At 44.1% G+C, this 24,728-nt stretch overlaps 1 protein-coding gene across 5 annotated transcripts in view; it reads right to left on the reverse strand.

Moving 5' to 3' along the window:
* LOC139390417 (PDZ and LIM domain protein 7-like) overlaps positions 1–24,728 on the reverse strand; it is a 121,114-nt gene that overhangs the window by 18,149 nt on the left and 78,237 nt on the right. For all 5 annotated transcript variants that reach the window (XR_011629506.1, XR_011629505.1, XR_011629507.1 and 2 more), the window contains exon 5: positions 24,493–24,677. Coding sequence is in view for 1 of the 5 variants with exons in the window: in XM_071137532.1 (XP_070993633.1) it covers positions 24,493–24,677 (185 nt within the window). In the remaining 4 variants the exon portion in view is untranslated. The remainder of the gene's footprint in view (positions 1–24,492; positions 24,678–24,728) is intronic.

Here is a 24,728-nt window from a genome sequence, read left to right on the forward strand (position 1 = left end):
GAGCTTCAATTGGCGGACAGATAGCCTAACATTCTCCTACAAAACGTCTTGATGAACTTGGGAATTCATTTTCCCGTCGTACTTTTGGAACCCTTTCCAGCTTTATGCAAGTCAATAATTCTTAATCTTAGGTCTTCTGAGATCTCTTTAGTTCGAGGCATGGTTCACACCAGGAAATGCTTCTTGTGAGTGTTTTTATAGGGCAGGGCAGCTCTAACCAACATCTCCAATCTCGTCTCTTTGATTGGACTCCAGGTTAGCTGACTCCTGACTCCAATTAGCTTTTGGAGAAGTCATTAGTCTAGGGGGAGTTTCACAAACTTTTCCCAACCAATAATTTATGTGTTATCAGTTTAAGCAGACTGTTTTTCAACCACTCCACTAATTTCTAGTTAACAAACTGTAGTTTTGGCAAGTCGGTTAGGACATCTACTTTGTGCATGACACAAGTCATTTTTCCAACAATTGTTTACAGACAGATGATTTCACTAATATTTCAATGTATCACAATTCCAATGGGTCAGAAGTTTACATAAACTAAGTTGACTGTGCCTTTAAACAGCTTGGAAAATTCCAGAAAATGGTGTAATGGCTATAGAAGTTTATATGCAAGTATTAACACCATGGGACCACGCAGCCGTCATACCGCTCAGGAAGGAGACACGTTCTGTCTCCTAGAGATGAACGTACTTTGAGGCGAAAAGCGCAAATCAATCCCAGAACAACAGCAAAGGACCTTGTGAAGCTGCTGCAAGAAACAGGAACAAAAGTATCTATATCCACAGTAAAACAAGTCCTATATTGACATTTTTGGAGAAATGTTCTCTGGTCTGATGAAACAAAAATAGAACTGTTTGGCCATAATGACCATCGTTATGTTTGGAGGAAAAAGGGGGAGTTCCCTAGTTCCGACAATGCAGTAATAACCAACAAGTAATCTAACTAACAATTCCAAAACTACTGTCTTATACACACAAGTGTAAGGGGATAAAGAATATGTACATAAAGATATATGAATGAGTGATGGTACAGAGCGGCATAGGCAAGATACAGTAGATGGTATCGAGTACAGTATATACATATGAGATGAGTATGTAAACAAAGTGGCATAGTTAAAGTGGCTAGTGATACATGTATTACATAAAGATGCAGTAGATGATATAGAGTACAGTATATACGTATACATATGAGATGAATAATGTAGGGTATGTAAACATTATATTAGGTAGCATTGTTTAAAGTGGCTAGTGATATATTTTACATAATTTCCCATCAATTCCCATTATTAAAGTGGCTGGAGTTGAGTCAGTGTGTTGGCAGCAGCCACTCAATGTTAGTGGTGGCTGTTTAACAGTCTGATGGCCTTGAGATAGAAGCTGTTTTTCAGTCTCTCGGTCCCAGCTTTGATGCACCTGTACTGACCTCGCCTTCTGGATGATAGCGGGGTGAACAGGCAGTGGCTCGGTGGTTGTTGTCCTTGATGATCTTTATGGCCTTCCTGTGACATCGGGTGGTGTTGGTGTCCTGGAGGGCAGGTAGTTTGCCCCCGGTGATGCATTGTGCAGACCTCACTACCCTCTGGAGAGCCTTACGGTTGTGGGAGGAGCAGTTGCCGTACCAGGTGGTGATACAGCCCGACAGGATGCTCTCGATTGTGCATCTGTAGAAGTTTGTGAGTGCTTTTGGTGACAAGCCAAATTTCTTCAGCCTCCTGAGGTTGAAGAGGCGCTGCTGCGCCTTCTTCACGATGCTGTCTGTGTGGGTGGACCAATTCAGTTTGTCTGTGACGTGTATGCCTAGGAACTTAAAACTTGCTACCCTCTCCACTACTGTTCCATTGATGTGGATAGGGGGGTGTTCTCTCTGCTGTTTCCTGAAGTCCACAATCATCTCCTTAGTTTTGTTGACGTTGAGTGTGAGGTTATTTTCCTGACACCACACTCCGAGGGCCCTCACCTCCTCCCTGTAGGCCGTCTCGTCGTTGTTGGTAATCAAGCCTACCACTGTTGTGTCGTCCGCAAACTTGATGATTGAGTTGGAGGCGTGCGTGGCCATGCAGTCGTGGGTGAACAGGGAGTACAGGAGAGGGCTCAGAACGCACCCTTGTGGGGCCCCAGTGTTGAGGATCAGCGGGGTGGAGATGTTGTTGCCTACCCTCACCACCTGGGGGCGGCCCGTCAGGAAGTCCAGTACCCAGTTGCACAGGGCGGGGTCGAGACCCAGGGTCTCGAGCTTGATGACGAGCTTGGAGGGTACTATGGTGTTAAATGCCGAGCTGTAGTCGATGAACAGCATTCTCACATAGGTATTCCTCTTGTCCAGATGGGTTAGGGCAGTGTGCAGTGTGGTTGAGATTGCATCGCCTGTGGACCTATTTGGGAGGTAAGCAAATTGGAGTGGGTCTAGGGTGTCAGGTAGGGTGGCGGTGATATGGTCCTTGACTAGTCTCTCAAAGCACTTCATGATGACGGAAGTGAGTGCTACGGGGCGATAGTCATTTAGCTCAGTTACCTTAGCCTTCTTGGGAACAGGAACAATGGTGGCCCTCTTGAAGCATGTGGGAACAGCAGATTGGGATAAGGATTGATTGAATATGTCCGTAAACACACCAGCCAGCTGGTCTGCGCATGCTCTGAGGGCGCGGCTGGGGATGCCGTCTGGGCCTGCAGCCTTGCGAGGGTTAACACGTTTAAATGTCTTACTCACCTCGGCTGCAGTGAAGGAGAGGCCGCATGTTTTGGTTGCAGGCCGTGTCAGTGGCACTGTATTGTCCTCAAAGCGGGCAAAAAAAGTTATTTAATCTGCCTGGGAGCAAGGCATCCTGGTCCGTGACGGGGCTGGTTTTCTTTTTGTAATCCGTGATTGACTGTAGACCCTGCCACATACCTCTTGTGTCTGAGCCGTTGAATTGCGACTCTACTTTGTCTCTATACTGACGCTTAGCTTGTTTGATTGCCTTGCGGAGGGAATAGCTACACTGTTTGTATTTGGTCATGTTACCGGTCACCTTGCCCTGATTAAAAGCAGTGGTTCGCGCTTTCAGTTTCACGCGAATGCTGCCATCAATCCACGGTAGTATAGTATTGCAGAGTGCAGTATAGTATTATAGTATAGTACAGTATAGTAGTATAGTATTGCAGAGTATAGTATAGTATGGTAGTATAGTATAGTGGAGCACAGTATAGTGGCGTACAGTATAGTGGAGTACAGTAGAGTGGAGTACAGTAGAGTGGAGTACAGTATAGTGGAGTACAGTATAGTGGAGTACAGTGGAGTGGAGTACAGTATAGTGGACAGTATAGTGGAGTACAGTATAGTGGACAGTATAGTGGAGTACAGTATAGTGGACAGTACAGTGGAGTACAGTATAGTGGACAGTATAGTGGAGTACAGTATAGTGGAGTACAGTATAGTGGCGTACAGTAGAGTGGAGTACAGTATAGTGGAGTACAGTAGAGTGGAGTACAGTATAGTGGACAGTATAGTGGAGTACAATAGAGTACAGTATAGTGGAGTACAGTATAGTGAACAGTATAGTGGACAGTACAGTATAGTGGACAGTATAGTGGACAGTACAGTATAGTGGACAGTATAGTGGAGTACAGTATAGTGGACAGTGTAGTGGACAGTATAGTGGACAGTGTAGTGGACAGTATGGTGGACAGTATGGTGGACAGTATAGTGGACAGTACAGTGTAGTGGACAGTATAGTGGACAGTATAGTGGACAGTACAGTATAGTGGGCAGTATAGTGGACAGTACAGTATAGTGGACAGTACAGTATAGTGGACAGTATGGTGAGCAGTACAGTATAGTGGACAGCACAGAAAAGTGGACAGTACAGTATATGGACAGTACAGTGGACAGTACAGTACAGTGGACAGTACAGTACAGTGGACAGTACAGTATAGTGGACAGTATGGTGGACAGTACAGTATAGTGGACAGTATGGTGGACAGTATAGTATAGTGGACAGTATGGTGGACAGTATAGTGGACAGTATGGTGGACAGTACAGTATGGTGGACAGTATGGTGGACAGTGTAGTATAGTGGACAGTACAGTATAGTGGACAGTATAGTAAAGTGGACAGTACAGTATAGTGGACAGTATAGTGGACAGTACAGTATAGTGGACAGTATGGTGGACAGTACAGTATAGTGGACAGTATGGTGGACAGTATGGTGGACAGTATAGTATAGTGGACAGTATGGTGGACAGTATAGTGGACAGTATAGTGGACAGTATAGTGGATAGTATAGTGGACAGTACAGTATAGTGGACAGTACAGTATAGTGGCCAGTATGGTGGACAGTACAGTATAGTGGCCAGTATGGTGGACAGTACAGTATAGTGGACAGTATGGTGGACAGTACAGTATAGTGGACAGTATAGTGGACAGTATAGTGGACAGTATGGTGGACAGTATGGTATAGTGGACAGTACAGTATAGTGGACAGTATAGTGGACAGTACAGTATAGTGGACAGTATAGTGGACAGTATAGTGGACAGTACAGTATAGTGGACAGTACAGTATAGTGGCCAGTATGGTGGACAGTACAATATAGTGGACAGTATGGTGGACAGTATAGTGGACAGTATAGTGGACAGTACAGTATAGTGGACAGTATGGTGGACAGTATAGTGGACAGTATAGTGGACATTACAGTATAGTGGACAGTACAGTATAGTGGACAGTACAGTATAGTGGACAGTACAGTATAGTGGACAGTATAGTGGACAGTACAGTATAGTGGACAGTACAGTATAGTGGACAGTACAGTATAGTGGACAGTATAGTGGACAGTACAATATAGTGGACAGTATGGTGGACAGTATAGTGGACAGTATAGTGGACAGTATGGTGGAGTACAGTATAGGGGACAGTATAGTGGACAGTATAGGGGACAGTATAGTGGACAGTATAGTGGACAGTATAGTGGACAGTATAGTGGACAGTATAGTGGACAGTATAGGGAACAGTATAGTATGGTGGACAGTATAGTGGACAGTATAGTATAGTGGACAGTATAGTATAGTGTACAGTATAGTATAGTGTACAGTATAGTGGACAGTATAGGGGACAGTATAGTATAGTGGACAGTATGGTGGAGTACAGTATAGTGGACAGAATAGTGGACAGTACAGTATAGTGGACAGTATGGTGGACAGTATAGTGGACAGTATGGTGGAGTACAGTATAGTGGACAGTATAGGGGACAGTATAGTGGACAGTATAGGGGACAGTATAGTGGACAGTATAGGGGACAGTATAGTGGACAGTATAGGGGACAGTATAGTGGACAGTATAGTGGACAGTATAGTGGACAGTATAGTGGAGTACAGTATAGTGGGCAGTATAGGGGACAGTATAGTATAGTGGACAGTATAGTATAGTGGACAGTATAGTGGACAGTATAGGGGACAGTATAGGGGACAGTATACTATAGTGAACAGTATAGTGGACAGTATAGTATAGTGGACAGTATAGTGGACAGTATAGTGGACAGTATAGTATAGTGTACAGTATAGTGGACAGTATAGGGGACAGTATAGTATAGTGGACAGTATGGTGGAGTACAGTATAGTGGACAGTATAGGGGACAGTATAGTGGACAGTATAGGGGACAGTATAGTGGACAGTATAGGGGACAGTATAGTATAGTGGACAGTATGGTGGAGTACAGTATATTGGACAGTATAGGGGACAGATTAGTGGACAGTATAGTGGACAGTATAGTATAGTGGACAGTATAGTGGACAGGATGGTGGAGTACAGCAAAGAAGGAAGAAAGATACATGACAGAAAGCAGGGGGAGGAGGAGCTGTTTTCAGATAACAGCGGTACAGATTTATTTCTCTTATCAGAGGGAGGTGCCTGAAGAACAAGTTGAGTTCAGAACATGAAAACAGAAAAAAAGATAGACCTGAAAACACAGATCTAATAAAGACAGTGTTTACAGATCAAAAGACGACGGAACTAGAACTACAAAATCAGAACTAGAACTACAAAATCAGAACTAGAACTACACAATCAGAACTAGAACTACAAAATCAGAACTAGAACTACAAAATCAGAACTAGAACTACAAAATCAGAACTAGAACTACAAAATCAGAACTAGAACTACAGAATCAGAACTAGAACTACAAAATCAGAACTAGAACTACAAAATCAGAACTAGAACTACAAAATCAGAACTAGAACTACAAAATCAGAACTAGAACTACAAAATCAGAACTAGAACTACAGAATCAGAACTAGAACTACAAAATCAGAACTAGAACTACAAAATCAGAACTAGAACTACAAAATCAGAACTAGAACTACAGAATCAGAACTAGAACTACAGAATCAGAACTAGAACTACAAAATCAGAACTAGAACTACAAAATCAGAACTAGAACTACAAAATCAGAACTAGAACTACAAAATCAGAACTAGAACTACAGAATCAGAACTAGAACTACAAAATCAGAACTAGAACTACAAAATCAGAACTAGAACTACAAAATCAGAACTAGAACTACAGAATCAGAACTAGAACTACAAAATCAGAACTAGAACTACAGAATCAGAACTAGAACTACAAAATCAGAACTAGAACTACAAAATCAGAACTAGAACTACAAAATCAGAACTAGAACTACAAAATCAGAACTAGAACTACAAAATCAGAACTAGAACTACAAAATCAGAACTAGAACTACAAAATCAGAACTAGAACTACAAAATCAGAACTAGAACTACAAAATCAGAACTAGAACTACAGAATCAGAACTAGAACTACAAAATCAGAACTAGAACTACAAAATCAGAACTAGAACTACAAAATCAGAACTAGAACTACAAAATCAGAACTAGAACTACAAAATCAGAACTAGAACTACAAAATCAGAACTAGAACTACAAAATCAGAACTAGAACTACAAAATCAGAACTAGAACTACAAAATCAGAACTAGAACTACAAAATCAGAACTAGAACTACAAAATCAGAACAAGAACTACAAAGTCAGAACTAGAACTACAAAATCAGAACTAGAACTACAGAATCAGAACTAGAACTACAGAATCAGAACTAGAACTACAAAATCAGAACTAGAACTACAAAATCAGAACTAGAACTACAGAATCAGAACTAGAACTACAGAATCAGAACTAGAACTACAAAATCAGAACTAGAACTACCGAATCAGAACTAGAACTACAAAATCAGAACTAGAACTACAAAATCAGAACTAGAACTACCGAATCAGAACTAGAACTACAAAATCAGAACTAGAACTACAAAATCAGAACTAGAACTACAGAATCGGAACTAGAACTACAAAATCGGAACAAAAAAATACAGAATCGGAACTAGAACTACAAAATCAGAACTAGAACTACAGAATCAAAACTAGAACTACAGAATCCGAACGAGAACTAGAATCAAAACTAGAACTACAGAATCGGAACTAGAACTACAGAATCAGAACTACAGAATCAAAACTAGAACTACAGAATCAAAACTAGAACTACAGAATCAGAACGAGAACTACAGAATCAGAACTAGAACTCCAGAATCAGAACGAGAACTACAGAATCAGAATAACAGAATAAAGAATAGAACAGGAAGAACAGCCTGAATAGTGCTTGTGTACCCCCCCCCCCCCCCCCCTCCTCCTCAGATAACTCTGAGTAACATACAACCCAGCCCTGGGTCAGATACATACGTCAAATACTGTAGAAATCTTGAGGTGCACTTGATTTGGGACAGGCCCGAAGTTCAACCCCCCCCCCCCCCAATCAATCAATCAATCAATCAATGTATTTGACGTATGTGGTGGCTCCCAAGTCTGCTACAAACACAAGGTTATGAACACTGACTCCTCAAGTCAAGGAGGTGACAGACGTATTGATTAGTGATCATAGATTCTCTATTTGATCGATCAAATGAACTTGTTTCTTCTTCCTCCCTCTGTATATCTGACGGGTGTGTTATCTGCCATTCGTTGAATATCGGGCTATCATCGTCTGAGTCGTCGTCGTGATGGCTGTCGATCGCTTAGGGCTCAGGCCCGGCTTTGCATGTTGCCGTGGTGAAGCTCAGGACTTGATGTTGAGGGCGCGTGCGGACCTCTCGTGGTGCCAGTCCCTCAGACGGGCGTAACGGGGGCTCTTAATCTCTGTAAGGAACTTTTCCCTAACCACCCAGAGAGAAAGAGCGAGAGAGAGGTGGAGAGAGAGAAAAGTGGGAGGAAATGAAGACAGAAATATGTCGAACAGACAGAGAATTCACCATGCAACGGAAAAACCACATCACAACTCATTACGGTAAAACTACATCACAACTCATTACGGTAAAACCACATCACAACTCATTACGGTAAAACTACATCACAACTCATTACGGTAAAACTACATCACAACTAACTACGGTAAAACTACATCACAACTCACTACGGTAAAACTACATCACAACTCATTACGGTAAAACTACATCACAACTCAATACGGTAAAACTACATCACAACTCATTACGGTAAAACCACATCACAACTCATTACGGTAAAACTACATCACAACTCATTACGGTAAAACTACATCACAACTCATTACGGTAAAACTACATCACAACTAACTACGGTAAAACTACATCACAACTCACTACGGTAAAACTACATCACAACTCATTACGGTAAAACTACATCACAACTCAATACGGTAAAACTACATCACAACTCATTACGGTAAAACCACATCACAACTCATTACGGTAAAACTACATCACAACTCATTACGGTATAACTACATCACAACTCAATACGATAAAACTACATCACAACTCATTACGGTAAAACATCATCACAACTCATTACGGTAAAACCACATCACAACTCATTACGGTAAAACTACATCACAACTCAATACGGTAAAACTACATCACAACTCATTACGGTAAAACTACATCACAACTCAATATGATAAAACCACATCACAACTCATTACGGTAAAACCACATCACAACTCAATACGGTAAAACTACATCACAACTCACTACGGTAAAACCACATCACAACTCATTACGGTAAATCCACATCACAACTCATTACGGTAAAACTACATCACAACTCAATACAATAAAACTACATCACAACTCATTACGGTAAAACCACATCACAACTCAATACGGTAAAACTACATCACAACTCATTACGGTAAAACCACATCACAACTCATTACGGTAAAACCACATCACAACTCATTACGGTAAAACCACATCACAACTCATTACGGTAAAACTACATCACAACTCAATACGGTAAAACGACATCACAGCTCATTACGGTAAAACCACATCACAACTCATTACGGTAAAACTACATCACAACTCATTACGGTAAAACTACATCACAACTCATTACGGTAAAACTACATCACAACTCAATAAGGTAAAACTACATCACAACTCATTACGGTAAAACCACATCACAACTCATTACGGTAAATCCACATCACAACTCATTACGGTAAAACTACATCACAACTCAATACAATAAAACTACATCACAACTCAATACAATAAAACTACATCACAACTCATTACGGTAAAACCACATCATAACTCAATACGGTAAAACTACATCACAACTCATTACGGTAAAACCACATCACAACTCATTACGGTAAAACTACATCACAACTCATTACGGTAAAACCACATCACAACTCATTACGGTAAAACTACATCACAACTCAATACGGTAAAACGACATCACAGCTCATTACGGTAAAACCACATCACAACTCATTACGGTAAAACTACATCACAACTCATTACGGTAAAACTACATCACAACTCATTACGGTAAAACTACATCACAACTCAATACGGTAAAACTACATCACAACTCATTACGGTAAAACCACATCACAACTCATTACGGTAAAACCACATCACAACTCATTACGGTAAAACCACATCACAACTCAATACGATAAAACTACATCACAACTCCTTACGGTAAAACCACATCACAACTCAATACGGTTAAACTACATCACAACTCATTACGGTAAAACCACATCACAACTCAATACGGTAAAACTACATCACAACTCAATACGGTAAAACTACATCACAACTCATTACGGTAAAACCACATCACAACTCAATACGGTAAAACTACATCACAACTCATTACGGTAAAACTACATCACAACTCAATATGATAAAACCACATCACAACTCATTACGGTAAAACTACATCACAACTCATTACGGTAAAACTACATCACAACTCAATACGGTAAAACTACATCACAACTCATTACGGTAAAACTACATCACAACTCATTACGGGAAAGTGGTCCTGGAAAAAGATTTGTACAACTCACCAAACCACCTGTACATCTCACCAAACCACCTGTACATCTCAGCAAACCACCTGTACATCTCAGCAAACCACCTGTACATCTCACCAAACCACATGTACATCTCACCAAACCACCTGTACATCTCACTAAACCACCTGTACATCTCACCAAACCACCTGTACATCTCACCAAACCACCTGTACATCTCACCAAACCACCTGTACATCTCACCAAACCACCTGTACATCTCACCAAACCACCTGTACATCTCACCAAACCACCTGTACAACTCACCAAACCACCTGTACAATTTACCAAACCACCTGTACATCTCACCAAACCACCTGTACATCTCACCAAACCACCTGTACATCTCACCAAACCACCTGTACATCTCACCAAACCACCTGTATAAATCACCAAACCACCTGTATAAATCACCAAACCACCTGTATAAATCACCAAACCACCTGTATATCTCACCAAACCACCTGTGTATCTCACCAAACCACCTGTATAAATCACCAAACCACCTGTATATCTCACCAAACCACCTGTATATCTCACCAAACCACCTGTATATCTCACCAAACCACCTGTATATCTCACACACCAAACCACCTGTATAACTCACACACCAAACCACCTGTATATCTCACCAAACCACCTGTATATCTCACCAAACCACCTGTATAAATCACCAAACCACCTGTATATCTCACCAAACCACCTGTATATCTCACCAAACCACCTGTATAAATCACCAAACCACCTGTATAAATCACCAAACCACCTGTATAAATCACCACCTGCTGTCTATAAGTCTATAACTCAGCACACTTCACAACACAGCCTTTAAACACACAGACTAAACCAGTCAGCTGTAGATATCACACAGACCAAACCAGTCAGCTATAGATATCACACAGACTAAACCAGGGTCAGCTGTAGATATCACACAGACTAAACCAGAGTCAGCTGTAGATATCACACAGACTAAACCAGAGTCCGCTGTAGATATCACACAGACTAAACTAGTCAGCTGTAGATATCACACAGACTAAACCAGTCAGCTGTAGATATCACACAGACTAAACCAGAGTCAGCTGTAGATATCACACAGACTAAACCAGAGTCAGCTGTAGATATCACACAGACTAAACCAGAGTCCGCTGTAGATATCACACAGACTAAACCAGTCAGCTGTAGATATCACACAGACTAAACCAGTCAGCTGTAGATATCACACAGACTAAACCAGTCAGCTATAGATATCACACAGACTAAACCAGAGTCAGCTGTAGATATCACACAGACTAAACCAGTCAGCTGTAGATATCACACAGACTAAACCAGAGTCAGCTGTAGATATCACACAGACTAAACCAGAGTCAGCTGTAGATATCACACAGACTAAACTAGTCAGCTGTAGATATCACACAGACTAAACTAGTCAGCTGTAGATATCACACAGACTAAACCAGAGTCAGCTGTATATATCACACAGACTAAACTAGTCAGCTGTAGATATCACACAGACTAAACCAGTCAGCTGTAGATATCACACAGACTAAACCAGAGTCAGCTGTAGATATCACACAGACTAAACCAGAGTCCGCTGTAGATATCACACAGACTAAACCAGTCAGCTGTAGATATCACACAGACTAAACCAGTCAGCTGTAGATATCACACAGACTAAACCAGTCAGCTATAGATATCACACAGACTAAACCAGAGTCAGCTGTAGATATCACACAGACTAAACTAGTCAGCTGTAGATATCACACAGACTAAACCAGAGTCAGCTGTATATATCACACAGACTAAACTAGTCAGCTGTAGATACCACACAGACTAAACCAGTCAGCTGTAGATATCACACAGACTAAACCAGAGTCAGCTGTAGATATCACACAGACTAAACCAGAGTCCGCTGTAGATATCACACAGACTAAACCAGTCAGCTGTAGATATCACACAGACTAAACCAGTCAGCTGTAGATATCACACAGACTAAACCAGAGTCAGCTGTAGATATCACACAGACTAAACCAGTCAGGTATAGATATCACACAGACTAAACCAGTCAGCTGTAGATATCACAGACTAAACCAGTCAGCTATAGATATCACACAGACTAAAAAAGTCAGCTATAGATATCACACAGACTAAACCAGTCAGCTACAGATATCACACAGACTAAAAAAGTCAGCTATAGATATCACACAGACTAAAAAAGTCAGCTATAGATATCACACAGACTAAACCAGTCAGCTGTAGATATCACACAGACTAAACCAGTCAGCTGTAGATATCACACAGACTAAACCAGTCAGCTATAGATATCACACAGACTAAACCAGTCAGCTATAGATATCACACAGACTAAACCAGAGTCAGCTGTAGATATCACACAGACTAAACCAGAGTCAGCTGTAGATATCACACAGGCATAGCTTTATAAACACACAGGCTTTATAAACACACAGGCTTTATAAACACACAGGCTGTTTACCTGGCCCTCTTCATTGTCTCATCGTCTGGGTCCTGCACTGAGAGAGCCAGGGGGAAACACAGTATCAGAACGACCTGATTACATTTTACACTGATGTTAAGATACAACTATTGACTCCTTTCTGGGGCCCTGTGTAAACGTTCTCTCCCTCTCTCCTGGGCCTCTAGTCCCATCTGGGGCCCCGTGTAAACATTCTCTCCCTCTCTCCTGGGCCTCTAGTCCCATCTGGGGCCCCGTGTAAACATTCTCTCCCTCTCTCCTGGGCCTCTAGTCCCATCTGGGGCCCCGTGTAAACATTCTCTCCTGGGCCTCTAGTCCCATCTGGGGCCCCGTGTAAACGTTCTCTCCCTCTCTCCTGGGCCTCATGTCCCATCTGGGGCCACGTGTAAACGTTCTCTCCCTCTCTCCTGGGCCTCTAGTCCCACCTGGGGCCCCATGTAAACGTTCTCTCCCTCTCTCCTGGGCCTCTAGTCCCATCTGGGGCCCTGTGTAAACATTCTCACCCTCTCTCCTGGGCTTCTAGTACCATCTGGGGCCCCGTGTAAACGTTCTCTCCCTCTCTCCTGGGCCTCATGTCCCATCTGGGGCCCCGTGTAAACATTCTCTCCCTCTCTCCTGGGCATCATGTCCCATCTGGGGCCCCGTGTAAATATTCTCTCCCTCTCTCCTGGGCCTCTAGTCCCATCTGGGGCCCCATGTAAACGTTCTCTCCCTCTCTCCTGGGCCTCTAGTCCCATCTGGGGCCCCGTGTAAACATTCTCACCCTCTCTCCTGGGCTTCTAGACCCATCTGGGGCCCCGTGTAAACGTTCTCTCCCTCTCTCCTGGGCCTCATGTCCAATCTGGGGCCCCGTGTAAACATTCTCTCCCTCTCTCCTGGGCTTCATGTCCCATCTGGGGCCCCATGTAAGCATTCTCTCCTGGGCCTCTAGTCCCATCTGGGGCCCCGTGTAAACATTCTCTCCTGGGCCTCTAGTCCCATCTGGGGCCCCGTGTAAACATTCTCTCCTGGGCCTCTAGTCCCATCTGGGGCCCCGTGTAAACATTCTCTCCTGGGCCTCTAGTCCCATCTGGGGCCCCGTGTAAACATTCTCTCCTGGGCCTCTAGTCCCATCTGGGGCCCCGTGTAAACATTCTCTCCTGGGCTTCTCGTCCTCTTTGGACCACTGACACCTTTCTCTCAACTACACTTATATGTTTTAAAGAATAGAGAAATGTCAAATGTTATATTATTGGCTATTGTAACAATGTTCAAGTAGTTGAAGTATGAAAGGGAAGATAAATAAACAGATGAATATAGTTTTTATTTACCATGTTGTTTGTTCTCCACTGGTTGCCCTTTTCTCATGGCATCGGGCCACAAATCTTGCTGCTGTGATGGCACATTGCAGTATTTCGCCGAACAGATATGGGAGTTTATCGATGTTTCATTTCTTTTCTAATTATTTGTGGGTCTGTGTTATCGGAGGGAAATATGTGTCTCTAATATGGTCATTGGTAGGAGGTTAGGAAATGCAGCTCAGTTTCCACCTCATTTTGTGGGCAGTGAGCACATAGCCTGTCTTCTCTTGAGAGCCATGTCTGCCTACGGTGGCCTTTCTCAATAGCAAGGCTATGCTCACTGAGTCTGTACATAGTCAAAGCTTTCCTTTTACGTTTGGGCCAGTCACAGTGGTCAGGTATTCTGCCAATGTGTACTCTCTGTTTAGGGCCAAATAGCATTCTAGTTTGCTCTGTTTTTTTGTTAATTCTTTCCAGTACGTAAAATTGTTATCTTTTTGCTTCCTCATAATATGGTTTGGTCTAAATGTGTTTTCTGTCCTGGGGCTCTGTGGGGTCTGTTTAGTCTAAATGTGTTTTCTGTCCTGGGGCTCTGTGGGGTCTGTTTGGTCTAAATGTGTTTCTGTCCTGGGGCTCTGTGGGGTCTGTTTGGTCTAAATGTGTTTTCTGTCCTGGGGCTCTGTGGGGTCTGTTTGGTCTAAATGTGTTTCTGTCCTGGGGCTCTGCGGGGTCTGTTTAGTCTAAATGTGTTTCTGTCCTGGGGCTCTGTGGGGTCTGTTTAGTCTAAATGTGTTTTCTGTCCTGGGGCTCTGTGGGGTCTGTTTGGTCTAAATGTGTTTCTGTCCTGGGGCTCTGTGGGGTCTGTTTAGTCTAAATGTGTTTTCTGTCCTGGGGCTCTGTGGGGTCTGTTTGGTCTAAATGTGTTTCTGTCCTGGGGCTCTGTGGGGTCTGTTTAGTCTAAATGTGTTTCTGTCCTGGGGCTCTGTGGGGTCTGTTTAGTCTAAATGTGTTTTCTGTCCTGGGGCTCTGCGGGGTCTGTTTAGTCTAAATGTGTTTTCTGTCCTGGGGCTCTGTGGGGTCTGTTTGGTCTAAATGTGTTTCTGTCCTGGGGCTCTGTGGGGTCTGTTTAGTCTAAATGTGTTTTCTGTCCTGGGGCTCTGTGGGGTCTGTTTGGTCTAAATGTGTTTCTGTCCTGGGGCTCTGTGGGGTCTGTTTAGTCTAAATGTGTTTCTGTCCTGGGGCTCTGTGGGGTCTGTTTAGTCTAAATGTGTTTTCTGTCCTGGGGCTCTGCGGGGTCTGTTTAGTCTAAATGTGTTTTCTGTCCTGGGGCTCTGTGGGGTCTGTTTGGTCTAAATGTGTTTTCTGTCCTGGGGCTCTGTGGGGTCTGTTTGGTCTAAATGTGTTTTCTGTCCTGGGGCTCTGTGGGGTCTGTTTAGTCTAAATGTGTTTTCTGTCCTGGGGCTCTGCGGGGTCTGTTTAGTCTAAATGTGTTTCTGTCCTGGGGCTCTGCGGGGTCTGTTTGGTCTAAATGTGTTTTCTGTCCTGGGGCTCTGTGGGGTCTGTTTGTGAACAGAGCCCCAGAACCAGCTGGCTGAGGACATTCATCTCCATGTATATCTCTCTGTAGGTGAGGAATTTGTGGTGGATTTTGTGAATTTTTGGTTGTTTAGTAAGACCCCAGACCTCACAACCATTCTGGGCAATGGGTTCAATAACAGATTGAAGTACTTTGTGCCAGATCCTAATTGGGATGTAGAGTTTTAGGTTCCTTTTGATGGTGTAGAAGGCACTTTGTGCCTGGTCTCTTAGATCCTTGTGGAAGTTACCTGTGGTGCTGATGTTTAGGCTGAGGTAGGTGTAATTCTTTATGTGCTCTAGGGCAGCCAGTGTCTATTTTTTAATTTGTAATTGTTGTCTTGGCTACTGGACATTTTTTTTTAAGCCATTATTTTTGTCTTACTGAGATTCACTGTCTGGGCACAAGTCTGACAAAATCTGTGCGGAAGATCTAGGTGCTGCTGTAGGCCCTCCTTGGTTGGTGACAGAAGCACCAGATCATCAGCAAACAGGAGACATTTGACTTCAGATTCTAGTAGGGTGAGGTGGAGTGCTGCAGACTGTTCTAGTGCCCTCGCCAATTTGTTGATATTTTTAAATGTTGAAGAGGGTCTCTTCTCTCTCGACCACTGACTCACTGTAGTCGGTGCCTGTGAGCTGGGCCAACATACGGAAGGAGCGGGACTGGGTAGTGCCCGTGCGGGGCTGCCAATCCTGAGTGTCCTCGATCAGCCTCTTCTTGCTGCGGTCGTTGGGGATGAACATGGGGATGCCATCCACCCGCAGACCGTGCCTAGTACACACCGCAACGTTAATATAACGTTGAACGGACCATGCATAGTACACGCTCAACGTTCCAACAACGTTAACATAACAAACCGTGCCTAGTACACACCCCAACGTCACCACAATGTTAATATAACATTAAACGGACCATGCATAGTACACACTCAACGTTCCAACAACGTTCCAACGACACACTACTATATAGACACACTACTATATTGACACACTACTATATAGACACCGTGTCAATATGTCCCCTCTGGCACCGTGTCAATATGTCCCCTCTGGCACCGTGTCAATATGTCCCCTCTGGCACCGTGTCAATATGTCCCCTCTGGCACCGTGTCAATATGTCCCCTCTGGCACCGTGTCAATATGTCCCCTCTGGCACCGTGTCAATATGTCCCCTCTGGCACCGTGTCAATATGTCCCCTCTGACACCGTGTCAATATGTTCTCTCTAGCATGGCTCTAATGACCAGCGGTCAAATAGGTTGGACCATAATGCATCTGTCTCTTACTTCTCGTGTTGGTAAATCTGGTGATCATAGAAAGCTTGATCATCTCTGCAGGGGGGAGGAGGAAGAGCAGTAGATGGGGCAGGGATGAAGAAAATAAGGGGAGAAGAGGCAGGAGGAAGAGGAGAGGGAGGAGGAGAGTGGAAAGAGGGAGGGCAGGAGGAAGAGGAGAGGGGGAGAGAGGTCAGGAGGGAGAGGATGAGGAGGGAGGGAGGGCAGGAGGAAGAGGAGAGGAAGAGAGGAGAGGATGAGAGGAGGGAGGGAGGGCGGGCAGGCATAGAGGTTGAGAGGCGAGAGGGCAGGAGGAAGAGGAGAGGGGAGAGAGGGCAGGAGGAAGAGGAGAGGATGAGAGTACAGAGGGAGGAAGGACAGGAGGAAAAGGAGAGGAAGATGATGAGAAGAGAAAATGAGAGGAGGAAGATGAAAAGATAAGTGGGAGGGAGGGCAGGAGGATGAGAGGGAGGGAGGAGAGGATGAGGAGGGAGGGCATGAGAAAGAGGAGAGGAAGGAGGAAGAGAGGAGGAGAGGATGAGAGAAGGAGAGGAGGGAGGGCAGGAGGAAAAGGAGGGGAAGAGAGGAGGAAAGGAGGGAGGGCAGGAAGAAGAGGAGAGAGAGAGAGAGAGAGAGAGAGAGAGAGAGAGAGAGAGAGAGAGAGAGAGAGAGAGAGAGAGAGAGAGAGAGAGAGGGGGAGGGAGAGAGGAGGAAGGGAGGGAGGGCAGGAGGAAGAGAAGAGTAGTAGAAGAGAGGGAACAACAAATGACAGGAGAATGAGAGACATACTGTTAGATAAAGAATTAATGAACTACAGTGGGGCAAAAAAGTATTTAGTCAGCCACCAATTATGCAAGTTCTCCCACTTAAAAAGATGAAAGAGGCCTGTAATGTTCATCATAGGTACACTTCAACTATGACAGACAAAATGAGAAAAAAAATCCAGAAAATCACATTGTAGGATTTTTTATGAATTTATTTGCAAATTATGGTGGAAAATAAGTATTTGGTCAATAACAAAAGTTTCTCAATACTTTGTTATATACCCTTTGTTGGCAATGACAGAGGTCAAACATTTTCTGTAAGTCTTCACAAGGTTTTCACACACTGTTGCTGGTATTTTGGCCCATTCCTCCATGCAGATCTCCTCTAGAGCAGTGATGTTTTGGGGCTGTTGCTGGGCAACACTGACTTTCAACTCCCTCCAAAGATTTTCTATGGGGTTGAGATCTGGACACTGGCTAGGCCACTCCAGGACCTTGAAATTCTTCTTACGAAGCCACTCCTTTGTTGCCCGGGCGGTGTGTTTGGGATCATTGTCATGCTGAAAGACCCAGCCACGTTTCATCTTCAATGCCCTTGCTGATGGAAGGAGGTTTTCACTCAAAATCTCACGATACATGGCCCTATTCATTCTTTCCTTTACATGGATCAGTCGTCCTGGTCCCTTTGCAGAAAAACAGCCCCAAAACATGATGTTTCCACCCCCATGCTTCACAGTAGGTATGGTGTTCTTTGGATGCAACTCAGCATTCTTTGTCCTCCAAACACGACGAGTTGAGGTTTTACCAAAAAGTTATATTTTGGTTTCATCTGACCATATGACATTCTCCCAATCTTCTTCTGAATCATCCAAATGCTCTCTAGCAAACTTCAGACGGGCCTGGACATGTACTGGCTTAAGCAGGGGGACACGTCTGGCACTGCAGGATTTGAGTCCCTGGCGGTGTAGTGTGTTACTGATGGTAGGCTTTGTTACTTTGGTCCCAGCTCTCTGTAGGTCATTCACTAGGTCCCCCCGTGTGGTTCTGGGATTTTTGCTCACCGTTCTTGTGATCATTTTGACCCCACGGGTGAGATCTTGCATGGAGCCCCAGATCGAGGGAGATTATCAGTGGTCTTGTATGTCTTCCATTTCCTAATAATTGCTCCCAGAGTTGACTTCTTCAAACCAAGCTGCTTACCTATTGCAGATTCAGTCTTCCCAGCCTGGTGCAGGTCTACAATTTTGTTTCTGGTGTCCTTTGACAGCTCTTTGGTCTTGGCCATAGTGGAGTTTGGAGTGTGACTGTTTGAGGTTGTGGACAGGTGTCTTTTATACTGATAACAAGTTCAAACAGGTTCCATTAATACAGGTAACGAGTGGAGGACAGAGGAGCCTCTTAAAGAAGAAATCTTGCTTGTTTGTACAGGTCTGTGAGAGCCAGAAATCTTGCTTGTTTGTAGGTGACCAAATACTTATTTTCCACCATAATTTGCAAATAAATTCATTAAAAATCCTACAAAGTGATTTTCTGGATTTCTTTCCCTCATTCTGTCTGTGTCTGTCATAGTTGAAGTGTACCTATGATGAAAATTACAGACCTGTCTCATCTTTTTAAGTGGGAGAACTTGCACAATTGGTGGCTGACTAAATACTTTTTTTGCCCCACTGTATGTTACTGCTGAACTATGTGACTGCTGAACATTGTTACGGTTACTACTGCTAAGAGAAAAACCTTCACTAAACATTACTAACCACTAGCTCAGATACTGACAGGAAGTCTATGATTTAACATTCAAGTAAAAAGGAAGTAAAGAGAGTTTACTGACTTCTCATCCATCTGCGTAGTGAAGGAAGAGAAGAAGAAAGAAGAAGAAGAGAGGAGGAGGAGAAGAGAGGAGGAGAAGAAGAGAGGAGGAGAAGAAGAGAAGGCGAGAGGAGGAGAAGAAGAGAAGGCGAGAGGAGGAGAAGAAGAGAAGGCGAGAGGAGGAGAAGAAGAGAAGGCGAGAGGAGGAGAAGAAGAGAAGGCGAGAGGAGGAGAAGAAGAGAAGGCGAGAGGAGAAGAAGAGAAGGCGAGAGGAGAGGAAGAAGAGAAGGCGAGAGGAGGAGAAGAAGAGAAGGAGAGAGGAGGAGAAGAAGAGAAGGAGAAAAGGAGAAGAGAGAACAGAAAGAAGATGGGGGGGGGGGGTCAGGTTGGAAAAACAAGACAACAGTTTTGTTAGAACTTGTCAAATCGACAATAGTTGCAGAGAACAGTCAACAGCGAGGAGACAGGGTCGTTGTGGGATGCAGAGTATGGTGCAGCGGGGTGAAAACACACACAGGTTTTCATTGTTGACGGGTTCTGTCAGAGTGACACACACAGCACGGGGTGTTCCGATGGCTGTCACACAAAAGGAAGGCTGTGTGACACATCTGGAACGCATCGTGTCCCCGTCTCCCACTCCCTGATTCAGAACAGATCCGTTTCAAGTTGATGTCTGCATTGAGTGTTTGCCTAACTTCTAAAACTATTTATTTATTTAAACACTTTATTTATTTAAACACTTTTTTTTTTCAATAAATATCTGACCTGTATATTTAAATCCATCAAATGGTGTACAATTCCAATTGTAAAGTTATTTACGACCGACCAGAAAGCCAAATGATATCCCTTGCGTTCTATAACAATGCCGTAATAAATGGTGTGTGATTGGACTGATGACATCATGACAGCTCTGTGCAAATACACCAGACCTGCTAGTGTACAACATGCCTAGACATTGGACACGTTCCCTGCTTTGTTCCGTATCACCCAAACAATCTATCACGCCCATAAACTAGATTACTGCTGTGTAGTGGAAAGGTCTCAAATTCAACCTGGTTTTCTGAAGAAGTAATACCTTCCAGAAGGGTTGGGATATATTCCATTTCAACACAGCCAATTCAGGAAGTAAACTGGTAATTCCAATTTTCCTCAAAGTTTCTCGATGAGAAACAATTGGAATTTCCGTTTACTTCCTGAATGGAAATGGAATTGACCCGAACCCTATAGAACGCTGTTTGCGTATTTGCACGTCAAAAAAAAGTTACGTCGAATTAACACTATTCGACGCGTCAGCTAGCTATCTTTAGCTTGGTACCTGTCTGGAAGCAATGCAACCAGCCTTAAAACGATGACCAGAAACCGCAATCATTTTCAATATTCTTAGCAATGACTAAGTATTAGCTAGGCAGCCACTTGTTCATGAACTTAACTGGGCCAGCTAGATAACGAAGTAAACAAGCTAGCCAGTTACCTAGCCTTGTTGCCGCAAGCTAACGTTAATGTGACCATTACCAACCAAATACAAACACTGTCTTATAAATTAGGAGGTATTTTAGACGACAACGTGTAGCTAGATAGTTAGCCAAATATAGCTACTGAAACAGATATCATTTTGATATGTTTTAGGAGGAAAACATTGTCTGCATCCATCAGCTAGCTATCTTTTTTCCCTGACCAACACCGTCCCAGAGTCTGACTCGTTTGGCAGCGGCAGGTACGTAAGACAAACCATTACCAGCGTCATAACGAACTGGTGAATCGCTGTTAGATATGAAATATGAGTGATGGTGTAATACATCTGTAATAACTTCGTGAAGAAAAAACAAACCAATTATGAACGTGTTCAATTATTAAAATGTGACATTCAGTCATATTCAGGTTCTTGATTGGTCAACAAGATTAGCTGATATGTCAAATAGTGTTATTTGGCATGCTTCTTTTTTTTTTTAATGAAAAACGCCAAGACCTAAATGGTATCCCGTATAACCCTGTCTTGTAGCAGGTCACAGATTCGTTCTGAACAGGAACAGTAGGAGTTATCCTCTGTCATAAAGAAAGCAGCTTTGTGAAGGAGTGGCAGTTTAGTATCCTGCTGAATAATGTGGAGGGCAACCTAATCCACAAAACATACTGGAGGACTGACGGCTGGAGGACTGACGGCTGGAGGACAGACGGCTGGAGGACAGACGGCTGGAGGACAGACGGCTGGAGGACAGACGGCTGGAGGACTGACGGCTGGAGGACAGACGGCTGGAGGACAGACGGCTGGAGGACAGACGGCTGGAGGACAGACGGCTGGAGGACAGACTACTTCTTTAAACTTCAAGTACTTAAGTGGGTAATTTAGAAACTTTTCAAAAACAACTTTATACTGCATCTTTAAAACTGTTTACAACAATTGTATGACTCTTCATAGATGAGATTCATATGGCCTTGTAAAAAACTGTTGGAAGTTGGAGCTTTTTCACAATAGCGTCAACCGTTTCTAGTGTTATAAACCCTAATTTTCTCTTTCTCAGTAATGCTGTGTTTGAGACACAGAATACAGACGTGGCCTCAACTGTTCATAACAACTTGCTTGTGTTTCTAACCTTTATCTCTCTCTATCTATGACGTGTTTTAGACCGTGGAAGAATGAGCGCTATACAGGCCAGGGGTTCAGGTCCGTGTGACTTCTCCAAGTAAGGCTAGTTCGGTAACGCAGCACCACCACAGTAAAAACCATCCTGACAGCTCAGCAGATTCTAAACGAAAGGATCCTGAGCACAGCACAGCGCGGCTAAATACAGTCACAGACAACATCTAGACCTTTCCAAAAAGTCAGACCTTAACCCATCCTATCCCTTCCCCCAACCGTAAACCCCGGACCGTGAACCAAGTATCAGGCATGGAACAAGGTTAGTAAACTCCTTCAAACTTTCCCCAAACTGCCAGGTTATCTAGAAATCCTGATCAGAGGACTCTGGATTTCCTACCTACTCCCTCCTGATTGCAGGAATCTTCCAAAAGGGTTTGTATAAAAGCCTGGATACCCCCCCCCACCCATCTGGAACAGTAACACCTGGTCAGACCACCCTGTGTAGTTTTAAGCCCCCCCCCCCCCCCCATCTGGAACAGTAACACCTGGTCAGACCACCCTGTGTAGTTTAAGCCCCCCCCCCCCCCATCTGGAACAGTAACACCTGGTCAGACCACCCTGTGTAGTTTCTCTCTAGCCAATAAGACAAAGCGAATGTTCTCTCTCTCTCTAGCCAATAAGACAAAGCGAATGTTCTCTCTCTAGCCAATAAGACAAAGAGAATGTTCTCTCTCTCTAGCCAATAAGACAAAGAGAATGTTCTCTCTCTCTAGCCAATAAGACAAAGAGAATGTTCTCTCTCTCTAGCCAATAAGACAAAGCGAATGTTCTCTCTCTCTCTAGCCAATAAGACAAAGAGAATGTTCTCTCTCTCTAGCCAATAAGACAAAGAGAATGTTCTCTCTCTCTAGCCAATAAGACAAAGAGAATGTTCTCTCTCTAGCCAATAAGACAAAGAGAATGTTCTCTCTCTAGCCAATAAGACAAAGAGAATGTTCTCTCTCTCTCTAGCCAATAAGACAAAGAGAATGTTCTCTCTCTCTAGCCAATAAGACAAAGAGAATGTTCTCTCTCTAGCCAATAAGACGAAATTGAAGCATTCGGCTGATGGAAGTCCATTTTATTTCCTGTATTCTACTCAACAGTCTGGTCCCAACAGACCAGGAGAAGACATCTTTTGATTAGATCCTCAATCGTACGACAACTTAACCTTCCCTCTTAAAATGTGCAGTCAGCAATTTCTACTCCCCAGAGAATTACCTGAATGACTTGTTTAACTCAAATCCTGTGAAAACATTTGGTCTGTCCTCTCAGAGGAGGAGTCGTGTTTGGTCTGTCCTCTCTCTCAGAGGAGGAGTCGTGTTTGGTCTGTCCTCTCTCTCAGAGGAGGAGTCGTGTTTGGTCTGTCCTCTCTCTCAGAGGAGGAGTCGTGTTTGGTCTGTCCTCTCTCTCAGAGGAGGAGTCGTGTTTGGTCTGTCCCCACTCTCAGAGGAGGAGTCGTGTTTGGTCTGTCCTCTCTCTCAGAGGAGGAGTCGTGTTTGGTCTGTCCTCTCTCTCAGAGGAGGAGTCGTGTTTGGTCTGTCCCCACTCTCAGAGGAGGAGTCGTGTTTGGTCTGTCCTCTCTCTCAGAGGAGGAGTCGTGTTTGGTCTGTCCTCTCTCTCAGAGGAGGAGTCGTGTTTGGTCTGTCCTCTCTCTCAGAGGAGGAGTCGTGTTTGGTCTGTCCTCTCTCTCAGAGGAGGAGTCGTGTTTGGTCTGTCCTCTCTCTCAGAGGAGTAGTCGTGTTTGGTCTGTCCTCTCTCTCAGAGGAGGAGTCGTGTTTGGTCTGTCCCCACTCTCAGAGGAGGAGTCGTGTTTGGTCTGTCCCCACTCTCAGAGGAGGAGTCGTGTTTGGTCTGTCCTCTCTCTCAGAGGAGGAGTCGTGTTTGGTCTGTCCCCTCTCTCAGAGGAGGAGTCGTGTTTGGTCTGTCCCCTCTCTCAGAGGAGGAGTCGTGTTTGGTCTGTCCTCTCTCTCAGAGGAGGAGTCGTGTTTGGTCTGTCCCCTCTCTCAGAGGAGTCGTCGTGTTTGGTCTGTCCTCTCAGAGGAGGAGTCGTGTTTGGTCTGTCCTCTCTCTCAGAGGAGGAGTCGTGTTTGGTCTGTCCTCTCTCTCAGAGGAGGAGTCGTGTTTGGTCTGTCCTCTCTCTCAGAGGAGTCGTCGTGTTTGGTCTGTCCTCTCTCTCAGAGGAGGAGTCGTGTTTGGTCTGTCCTCTCAGAGGAGGAGTCGTGTTTGGTCTGTCCTCTCAGAGGAGGAGTCGTGTTTGCATGTTTGGTTGTGTTTGTTAGTTTGTGTACCTACCCGTTGTGTGGCTGTAGCATGCTGGCGGGCGGCGCTGAGGCCGGGGTGTTTACTTTAGGGGCGTATGTCACTGGTTTAATGACCGTGTTACCGCCGCCCGGCGTGAATGGTCGCGCCATCTTGTTGATAGCGGTGCTGGGGGCGAAGGAGTATTTGGGCTGAACCGAGGCGGGGGCGAGTGAATCCTACAGGGTGTGAGAGAGGGGGGAGACAGGGGAAAAAAACCCACAGCAAAT

This window comes from Oncorhynchus clarkii, chromosome 31, assembly GCF_045791955.1.
Source record: "Oncorhynchus clarkii lewisi isolate Uvic-CL-2024 chromosome 31, UVic_Ocla_1.0, whole genome shotgun sequence".
Classification (NCBI taxonomy): domain Eukaryota; kingdom Metazoa; phylum Chordata; class Actinopteri; order Salmoniformes; family Salmonidae; genus Oncorhynchus; species Oncorhynchus clarkii.